Raw genomic sequence first — 11,556 nt, forward strand, 5'->3', positions numbered from 1 at the left:
TGACATCATGGTCCAAATTAGATTTTTTTTTTATAATTGCAAATTACTAAATTGTCTAAAAAGAATCACGTGGCAGCATCACCCCTACTGGCAGATTAATGCACATGTTCAGCTGGGTGCCGTGTACACGTTGTGCCACACTGTGACAGCTGCCGATGGGGGTCCCCTTGGCTAGACTGCATCGAGGATTCATAATGGTTGACATGAAATGTGATGTAAGGTGCTTGGAGTTGCTCGGACATTTAAACAGTGGCGGCTCCTACAAAATCTCTCAGGGGGGGCAAATGTCTGGATGATTGATAAGGATAAGGTCCACCCATGCAATGGATAAATTAACAGCTTAAGCATGTAAAGGCAACTTCACTTCTTTAATATTAATGAAAAATAAAGTGACTCTTACAATACATCTTGTTTGTTTCTATACTCACTATTAATATACAATCCACTCAAGTTTCTTTTATTAAAGATTCCACTAGGTGGCGACAAATTATATTGTTGGATGAAACGTGCTTACGTATGATGACGTAAGCACGTTAGGGCGAGCCCTCCCGGAAGCCATAGAGAATGCATTGCAGCGCCCCCGTTCGAAAAAAAACATCTTTGAATGTAAGTCTACGGGGCCACTCGGGGCGATTCTCAGCCAGAGTGAAATCGCCCAAAAAGAGGCGGTACTCCACAGAACGTGACATGACGCTGATTGGACTATATCCAGAGGCACAGTGACGGCTAGCGTGACTCTGGTTGAATGACATTGGTGGTGCGTCGCCCAATCGCCCTAATGAAGAAACCGCCCCTGCATTTAAATGCCTGACAAATGCAAATCCTTACCCTTTTAAGTATTGTGCAGTCACTTTGCGACAGAGCCTGCTTCCACAGTGCTTAATAGAAGAAAAAAAATGCTTAGTTTAATTTTACTCTGTAGCGTATTGCAGATAAAGAGAGAAAAAAATCTGGTTGGGCTTATGCTGTCTCGTAGCATTTCCTGTAATTGTAGTTTCCCGATCGGATTATGATTATTGTTGATGCACATTCATTATTAAATTTATCCAATCTGATTCGCAAACTGATTTTAAAGCTTCCTCGTTTTATAACGTAAATCAGATTAATTGAATGTAACATTGTTTTAGTGGATCATTGAATGGGCCCGGAATTTCTGCTGTGGCTTCATTGGGAGGTTCAAGTTTATTGATTGACAAAGGTTTTTTTTTAACGATGGATCTGCCTTCTGGAAAAAAAAAAGATGCAATTGCGTTTTTTTCTGTCAATCAAAATGCCTTGCTTAGAAATTGCGTCGTAGAGGTTGAAGTTGATGGTATGTGCACATAAGGAGTTGTACTTTTCCCCCTATGTGCATTTAATTCGGCTTATCTAACTGCTTATCGAACCAAAAGTCACGTATTATTTTATTAGACCCAAAAAGTGTTTGAAAATTAGAATGAACAAAACATACATACAAATTCTACGTAATTAATGTTTCTACCACGGTACGCATCAGCATATTTTTTTAAATGTCAAAATAAATGTTCGTGTTGAGTGAACAACATTTTTCTTTACATACTACTGAGCTCTTAATAAAATACAAGCGACGACAACCGGCTTTATTGTGTTATATAAATGAGCACAATGCACACTTTGGTAGTTGCCATGTATTTTTATTTGGCCGCGACCAACTCACCCTGAATGTGCATCTACTACGTAGGCTTTTGCGACCGATGCTACGATTCGTAATTTACATTTTGGTCAGATCGCGTGAGTACATTGCCAACATTGTGACGTTCACCCGAGAAAGCCCACGTGTTTAGAAAAAAGGGAATTATTATGAACAGAGGCATTTAATAATTAAATAAGCATGTAATTATATTAACCACCACACACATCATTTCCAGTCGTAAAATGTTTAAAACAAAATTGAAAAAGAAATCTGTAATATACTGACATTATTGGATTTCATTGTTTTATAAGTGACTTCAACTTCGCATGTTGGAAACCAAATTGTCGATTAACTGTAAACGTTTTTACTCATAATGACACTACGCAGAACATAAATACACGGTCACCTTATTTCACCCCCCACCTGTGAGATTGGCTAATTATTATTGTCTTTTTCAGGAGTGCTTTCCAAATGCCTTCACATCTGGAGATGGAAAGGAAGGTATGCACTTTACAATCACGATAATCAATAATTCTATGTTTAAATGTCATAGATTAAAATGTGTGTTACAATGCTTGCATGTGCGGTGCATTGCGGCGGTGTAATAAAATCAAAGCAGAGCAGTTATCATGGGGCCACGTGTTCACTGCGATTTGCGATGATGAAAGTGTAAAGTTACCGCTGTGGCACGGAGTGCGGGAGGCTTGATCGCATTCACGTTGCTAATTAAGTCAGTCAGATTCATTAATGTTGTCTTATTCATTGCTTTGGTCTTCAGTGGAAAGTCATCTGCTACGCTTCATGAGTGTCATCCACTCATTCAGCATTAAATTTCGATTTAAAGCTGTCGTGACTGCAGGGATTCATATTCTTGGTTCTTTCGGTAAAGTCACGTAGAAGGGAAACAATAAAAGAATAAAAATAAAACAATTACATTCTCACGACGTTTCGATTGCAACATACCTGATGATGATTGCTTGTGTTGCAATCGAAACGTCGTGAGATTTTTTTTTTATTTCCCTTCTACGTGCCTTTACCGAAAGAACCAATAATATCATTCAGCATTGCTTAAAATAAAACATAACCATTTCGTTGATGAATTCCTTTGTTCACTAATCTTGTCAAGTATTAACCCTGGGCTCACATGCTTGCAGACTAAATAGCTGTCGAGTTGGAAAAAAAAACCTGTGGTCGGCTGGGTTTGAAACTTTTTTTTTAAACATGCTTTTAATTCATGCTATGATAGTTTATGCCCATAGTATAATTTGTTTGCTTGTGTCTTTGCTTGGGAGTGCCCTGACGTTCTTAGCAGACTCCCTCCAGAGGCCCCATAACCCCCTCTAGTGACACGACTCAGAAACTGCAGGAAAAGTTGTCACAAGGACGCCACTAAAATAGGGCGATCCATTTTCGATACTCGACTAAAATAATCGGTGGACAATGAAGAAATTACATTTTAATTAAAAGCTTCTATATGTATCGTACAGTCTCATATATTACTGAAGCATCAACATTAACCAAGCAGACAATAAATATCCTCATACAACCATAAACACAGTAGATATAAAAGTATTATGGTATACGTCTCGACAACCACAAGGCTTTCTCGGAGTGCATAATTTCAGCGGCATTGTTGAAGGCAATCAAACTCTGAACCGGCTACGACACACAGCGTCTCATCGGCAGCGTCAATAAACAACTGCATTGCATCCTGTAAATAGTTGGGAACTCATTTACAATTCAACATGCGCCCTTTGTGGCTTCAATGTTACACAATCCACGTAATTGTTCTCAGCGTATCTTTGGCGTCCGCCCCCATGAGATCTTTGGATGAAATACGCCTTACGAATGTAAATTGTTATTAATTATTATTCATTAGAAATGTATTTCCCGAGTAGAGCCCCGTAGAGCTAAGAAGCTTTTTTTCAAGGGACGACTTGGTCTGACAGACAGCACCAAAGCATGACCACAGTGAGAGTTCACGGAAGAAGAGAAGAGAGTTTGAGGATTGGACGACAGGAAAGAGAACAGATGAGCGGTTTGCATGAGCGGAGGACATTCTCGTGCGAGAGACGGGGCATGTTTCTCGAGGGCTCTTGCCTGGCTAAAGCCAAGCACGGATGCGTTAAAAGCATTCAGGCATTTTTATATTCTCACAGAAACTTGGGGTTGTTATTACATTGCTGAAACATCTGCGTGATTGAGTAAGATTGTAGAAAATACAGAGCGTGGAATTGTAAATGATTGTTGTGAAAACGATGTCAAGTATCATAAACGTGAGTCATTGGCTGTTGAAGAGTGGTGGCACAATGGTTAATTCGCTGCGCTATTAACTCAGCGACCCGAGTTTGATTCCTGGTCATGGATAACATCCGTGGCGGGTGACATTTGTTGCTGTGTTTATAGTAAGTTATACAAATATTAACTAGAACATAAAAAAATTATGACACCTCCCACACCGCTGTCATAGAATTTGTTAGTGTCACAGTTACTCTGCCAACGCTTTAATATGATATACAAACACAGATACGTTACAGTATCACATGCTATGTCATGTATAAGTCTCCACATATGAAATGTAAGTTAATTTAAATATTACAGTAATCCTGTACTGTGGTGAAGACACTACGGGGCTCACAAGAAGCGCTGGGTGCAATACTCAGCCCTCACCACAAGGCGGCGGCAGTCAAGAGGTCGTGGGTTCAAATCCCACCTCCGTTATAACTTATTATTTTTTTACTTAAACAATCCTATATATTTAGTAATTCGTTGGAGTGTTTAACAGTATGATAATATGAAAAAAAAACTAGATGTATAATTGTAGAATTAAAAAAATGCATTGAAAGTTTTGGGCCATGGGACAGGTAGCAGTTATATAATTCTAGATTTGAAGCTTTCGTGACTGCAAGGATTCATACTCTTAGTTCTTTCGGTAAAGTCACGTAGGTAAAAAATTAAATTTAAATTAATAAAAAATAAAAACAATAAAATCACGACGTTTCGGAGGCAACACAAGCTTCCGTCTTCAGGTGAAACTGTCACAGCAGTTATATAGCCCGGACACGCCGGTTATTTCTAACTTGCGCAGCTAATTAGAAATAATTAGTGGAGAAGCTGTCACTGACTGGAGCTTGGAGCTTAATTCAGTACCATCAAGGCCTATCGACCCCCCTCTATTTAAATGTTAATTAAATTATAATTATTTTAAATATATAAATGTATTACAACCCTCGCCACAAGGGGACGGCAGCAGTCATAAGGTCACGGGTTCAAATCCAACCTCCGTTTTGTTTTTACTTAATAAACCATCCTATTTACTTAGTTGTTGCAGTGTTTATCAGCATGATAACAGTGAATCAAAAATAGAAAATTACGTACACTAGATGTGTTATTGTATAAAAAAGTGTTGAATGCATCTTGGATGAAGGGTTGAGGGATAAGTCGCAAGTTTGTAACTCATTTGGGGGTGGGACATAGCGAGCGGGTGACATAATTTAACTCCCTGCACCTGGGCCCACTGGTTCGTTTTAAGACGGAGTACACTGATGAATATAGAGTATGTAAAAAAAGCAAATTGTGATCGGCGTGGTGTGTAAATTAAATCTGGGATACCTAAACTCGAACCTTAACCCAAGTTAACCCTATCAATAAAACCCGTAGAGGCAAGCAACAGTGTATGAATCATAATAATAAATACATTATGTAATAGTGATTCACAACTCTTAGTCATTCCACTGCTGGATGAAGGCCTCCTTACACCATGTTGGTCAAGGGGTGTATGACCATGGTTCAGCACGCTGGTCAGTGATGCTTGGTGAAGGGTTTGTGGGGGGGCTTAGGAAAATTCTAGATTTGAAGTTTTCGTGACTGCAAGGATCCATACTCTTTGGTTCTTTCGGTAAAGTCACGTAGGTGAAAAAAAATATAATAAAAATAACTAAATTAAATCACGACGTTTCGTGCGCAACACAAGCGTCCGTCATCAGGTGGGGACAACCACATCGAAAACAGTTGCTGAGGTATGACAAAGAGATGGCTCTGACAAGGGATTATATAGCTGAGGAGGGTGGCTTAGGAAAAGTTGAGATATCACTCCCTGCTGCTTGTGTTAGCCACGGCCCGGGAGTCACACTCAGGCTATCAGGAGTATAGTGCAGTACGTGTCACTGCTCCTCTCCTATGTACGGATAAAAATTGCGCACAGTATTGTATAATAATATATTCAGTACCATAGAGAGTAATACATTTCGTGGATGTATGAATGTATTTAATGAATATTGAATGTGTAATGAATATAAATACATTGTGATGAATATATGCACGGTTGATGTGTTAAAAGAATTGATGTGTATGCGTGCATGCGATTTTAATATTCAATTCAAAGTGCCTGCTGCCTTGAAACAGAGAGAGGGCAAGGCTCACCCGCACAGACAGAAATTCCACATTCTAATGGGATGGCCATGAACTAGTCCTGTTTGTCAATCCATAGCTTGATGAGCGACTACATTTATTGCAATGCAACACATTGCAGTATATAAATACAGTATTGTGACTGCAGTACTCTAGTGACACTTTGAATAGACATGTTAATTCACGCTCTTTGGATTTTTCGGTAAAGTCACGCAGGTAAAAAATTAAAATAAATTAAATCACGACGTTTCGGGCGCAACACAAGCGTCCTTCTTCAGGTGGGGACAACTTAGCGAAAGCACACCGCTTAAGCGGCTTTCGCTTGAGCGGTGTGCTTTCGTTAAGTTGTCGTGATTTAATTTATTTAAATATTTTACCTACGTGACTTTACCGAAAAAAACAAAGAGTATGAATCTTTGCAGTCACGAAAACTTCAAATCTATGTTAATTCACGATTTAAAGCTTTCGTGACTGCAGTGATTCATATTCTTGGTTCTTTCGGTAAAGTCACGTAGAAGGGAAAACAAGAAAATAATAAAACAATATCATTTTTTGTTTTATTTTATTATTATTTTATTAATAATTTATTGTTTTATTATTTTATTGGTTTCCCTTCTACGTGACTTTACCGAAAGAACCAATAATATGTTAATTCACGTTTCTTAATTCCCACCACCTATCTCCACCCAGCAGTATAAATGGGTACACCACAGTCGGTCGGCAGGTCACGTGTGGTGGGGTAAAACGTGGGTAGTCCCACCGCTTCGATTACTTTTGGCTAGCATGGAAGAGTAGGCCAAAATGCTCTTCCAGGAGTGCTTCTCAACCTTGACCACTCGACAGCACAAACTTTCGAGCTTGCTGGAGCTTCGCCCCACTGCACGGGTGTCTTCGTGTCTGTGTGAGTGTCCCCTTGTCTTTGTCTCCATATCCATGTCTATGTGTGTGTGTCCATGTCTTTGTGTCTCCATGTCTGTGTGTTCGTGTCTCTATGTCTCCGTTATGAAACGTGTCAGCACACTCTCGATGCATGTTGTCTAATGCATTGCATCGCAACATTAAATTACCTGTTGCTACGGAGTAAAGAGGGCTTCAATATTACAAATCAGTGGGGTATCTAAATGGATCGCCCTCTATTAGCTGTCCCTCCTGCTGAAGTAGATGTTGTTATCGTTGTGTTCATGAGATGGCACGGGCCTTCCCTGCAAATGAGACGGTGCAGCCAAAGGGAGCTTACTTTCGTTGTAGAAATAACGATGGGAACGACGGTGCCCATGGCTATCTTTAAATACACGCTTGACAATATAATCTGTCCACTGAAATTGTAGGCTCCTTCTCAAATGCAGCAATGCCCCCCGGTGTTGCTGCAGTTTACCATTCCCTGGGTGTGCCATTAGACGCCACATCAATTCGCAAATAAAAAAAATACTGGGCACGGACCTATCGTTTTCATTTCCATACCATCCGGCCCCTCCTCTCTCCTTCCCTACGATCTGCCGACAAACAGTGTTCATGTTACATCCTTCTGCTATACCCAGTCTCTTTGCTTCCCCTCGACAGCATGCGTGAAAGTCGGTAAGAGTAGATGTTTGACTCAGACTGTTACGTCAAGTGCAAAATGGCTGCAAATCTCTTAAATTGGCGTGGTTGTGCTTTCCCGTCTTTCAAGGTCAGTGAATCGTGTACAATTTGTGCAACTGGTGGCCTGGAGAGGTCAACACTGCAACGGACTTTAAGTGTTGTCAACCTCATATGTGTGGGCTTTATATCTGAGCACTCCAGTTTCCCTCTGCATTAAAAACACTCCATAGAATATCAACGGTCGAAATATCCCCGATGCAGTGCCCTCTTAAAATGCGTAGAGACATTATTATTTTATTTTACTTTTATTAATTTTAATGTTTTTACCTACGTGACTTTACCGAAAAAACCTAAGAACATTATTAACGCTTCATTGTGTTGTGCACACACATGCGCACACCGCAGCTCACTGCGAGTTCGGCCACTTCTACGGCTCGAGCTATGTGGCAGCGCCGGACGGGAGCCGCACGCCGAGCCTGGGACGCATGAACGATGGGCTGCTCATCGCCGAGCTTGACCTTAACCTGAACCGGCAGGTCTCCGACCACTGGGGCTTCAGGGTCAGTGCCATTTTTTTTAAATCACGGTTGCTGAGCACAAACAAGGGCAAAAAAAAATGCCATGTGGCCAGAAAAGGCAGTAGTTCTGTATTTTTGTGCCCGGGGCAAAGTGGCATGCTCGCGTCGCCCAAATATGTAAGTCACCAGCTACTGGGAGTTAATTCGTTTCCAACAATCCGGATTCACATTTTCGCGGTGGCCCCCTCGGAGTGGCTGATCCACCTTCCCCGACCTTGCTACGGCAACTGCCGACTCAACAAACAGCAATTCAAACAGCGCTGTTGAAGTAGCACTTGACCAGAGTTCATATGATTCTTGAATTGAGCAAAGCTATTGGAGCTTCGGAGAAGGAGATGATGGGAGGGAATTCCAAGATTGATAATTTTGAGGGACGAAGCAGAAAAGAAAAAAAAAATTCGACCTGCACTCTGGTCATTGAACATAGATTGGAAGAGGCGAAACGTGTAGACCGAGACCTCCACATGGGTAGAGGAATCAATACCTGACGTTTGATGGGAAGCTACATTGCTGAAGAGTTGCCAGCACATGCGACAAAGCCGCCTGCCCACCGTGGTGAAGCCGAGTAAGAGCGATCGGGTAATATCGTGTCCTTCGTCGACCCCAAAAGTGATCACCCAAGTGGTTTTCTTTTTTATATGTTGTACAATTGTACAAGTGTCACGATTAGAATTAATTGATTTATGATACAGAGTTTTACATCTTTCTCTTTAATTGCTGAGTGAGGAAATATTCAAAGCAAATGCTACTGCTTAGGTTTTAGCGGCTGTGCTGTATAATTACACTGGTCAACAAACTTTTTCTGGCATAAGGTATTCCAACGGGTTTAAGGTAATTTTGGGGTGCTGATTCCAAATCTGGCATCAGTTTTTTGTCTTTTATCACATCAGGTTTTTGAGATATCAAATATTGCATTTTTAATAAAAACTGCAGAAGAAAAATATTAAATAAATGTGGATATCTACATAAAATTATATTATAAACACACTATCCTAAAGATACAGCACCATATTTTAACACTAAAGCAGTCACTGACTCGCAACAACTTGCAATCGTAAGTGACAGAGTTGATTTCGGGTAAAATCAATGAAAATGTTGTATGCCGATAGCATAAAAATGAGATGTGATAGAGCAAATCTGACATCAGATTTGGAATCAGCACCCTGAAATTAGTCTAAAACAGCTGCAAAAGTCCAGGCCAGAAATTTTTTTTTTGTGTGTTATCTGATGTGCTTGAAGCCATTTGGCGTCGTGTCTTTGTGCCCATGTTATTCGGCATCACGTCTAGCATCACGTCCAAAACAACACATAGGACAACCCAAAGACACGTCGGCGCTATTCGGAAGAAATGTTCACACTTTCTCAAACGTACACATATAGCTACACATACGTACACAACCACAACTACAAATGCGCATGAACACTCATACACACACATATGCATGCGCACAAAATTGCATACACCTGAACACGTACTCGACACGCATACAATCTTATTTTCAGCACCAAGATTCTAGAGGATTTTAATACAATGTTTTTGTAACAGAAAATATATGTGCAATACTGTGTGTGTAAATGCGCGTGTGTGTGTGTGTGTTGACAGATGACGGGCCGTTATGAAATGTACGCAGAGGAGCTGGGCAGAAGCGTGAAGCACGATTTTAAACCTGACATCCATAAATAGTGGCAACTGAGATGGGCTGCTTGAATTAAATATGAAGACAGAAAAAAAAGATTTCACATTTTATTTGAAGCAACATCGCAAATACTAAATACTCATCCAGGCCTAATTATGATTGAAGGACTGAATGCTATCCTTACCCTTTTGGAAATTTCTGTAAACACGTGTAAATAAAATTGTCTTCTGTGAAGTGGCCTATGCATTTTTTTAATCTGCCGTGAGTATTTAACCATTTGCTTTTCCTGTCAAGCAAAGATCAAGTTAGCACAATTACATTTACTTCCATTCCAATTAGGAATTTTCGGGCATGTGGCCAGTTGATCAAAAGCCTCATTGACATCTGAATATGGCCCAGAACCAAACAGGGCCAGGGGAAGGCTTCGTCAATTTCGTCATTAGTTGCATCAATTGGTACACTCGTATGTGATGTCAACGGCACGACACGACTTCTTCCACAGACACTGGTGTTTAAACCAATGAGCCCTGCGCGTGTGTGTGTGTGAATTTATAAAGGGCTCTGATGAGGACCAGGAGCTGAGCTGAGCCTGCTGCACTGTGGCTCTCAGCAAATGTAGGTGGCCAGGGAAAGGTGGGATCCTATCTCCAAATCTCTTGTAACTGATGGCTTTACAGCTGTGGGAAAAGCTAAAGTGGCCAAACTGCTCTTCCCAGTACAGTAAATGCTTTTTTTCTCTCCAAGAGAAATGTAATAAGAACATGTAGGCGGCAAGGCTGGAATGGTGGGTTTGATTAACTCAGAAATGCTTGAATCCACCTGGACTCACCCATGCGTTGCTGAAAACTCAGAAAACTCCATTGTACTCTACCTACTTATGTGCTCCCAAGCGTCTAATGACGCATCCTTCACTGACCCACTGCCCGGCGCGTGGCGAACCATTGCCAAATGAATCGCCACGACTCACACGGCATGGGGAGGCCATCATCCAGCGGTGGAGTGACAACATGACTTTTGCATGTACTGCATGTGTACAATGGCGGTGGTTACCCTTTGCGTTGCCTGCCCTTTGAAAAGTATCCTCACTCTAATGTTGCATCAATGTCTGACCCTTGTCACTGTTAAGTGACACAGCTCTTGGACAGAAAGAAAATCACTCACAGGTATTTCGGTTTGAACACCAGCGTCTGCGGCAGTGCCCGGTGGAGGGCTTCCCCTTTATGAAGGTCATCATTCACGTCTCCCCCAAATGTTGACAGCTTATTTTCAGAGCCAGGTTACGGCCTCACTAAATTACCAGCCATGGACTGTCCAACGCTGCGGGTCGCCACATTCACTCCACACTACTGACGTATACTCATACCACTGCCCATATTTATATTTTAGAATTGACAAAACCATTGCTTGTGTTCAATGCATAACGACGAGTATTGGGCAAGCGAATGTGCAGGCGGTGCAACTGCACGGGGCCTATGGGTCCTCAGGTCCCTGGACCCGAGCTCTCAGGTGACTCAATTTGATTCTCTACACCTGGGCCCAAGCCAAACCACGATATGCCACTGATTTGGGTTTAGATGGAGCACACTGATGGATATAGAGTATTGTATATGAAAAGGCGAATTGTGATCTAACCTTAGGGGCCGTCCATAAATGACGTCACGCACCTGGGGGGGGGGGGGTCAGACATTTGTGACGATGT

The 11,556-nt window shown here is 41.3% G+C and overlaps 1 protein-coding gene across 1 annotated transcript in view; it reads left to right on the forward strand.

Moving 5' to 3' along the window:
- The window catches only part of UPB1 (beta-ureidopropionase 1), a 37,016-nt gene extending 26,925 nt beyond the window's left edge, over positions 1-10,091 (forward strand). Inside the window, exons 8-10 of the mRNA XM_078611875.1 lie at positions 2,110-2,152; positions 8,048-8,202; positions 9,824-10,091. Of these exons, the coding sequence (XP_078468001.1) occupies positions 2,110-2,152; positions 8,048-8,202; positions 9,824-9,904 (279 nt within the window). The 3' untranslated portion in view covers positions 9,905-10,091. The remainder of the gene's footprint in view (positions 1-2,109; positions 2,153-8,047; positions 8,203-9,823) is intronic.
- The last annotated feature ends 1,465 nt before the right edge of the window (positions 10,092-11,556 follow it).

Source organism: Lampetra planeri, chromosome 37, assembly GCF_965212315.1.
Source record: "Lampetra planeri chromosome 37, kcLamPlan1.2.h2, whole genome shotgun sequence".
NCBI lineage: Eukaryota > Metazoa > Chordata > Hyperoartia > Petromyzontiformes > Petromyzontidae > Lampetra > Lampetra planeri.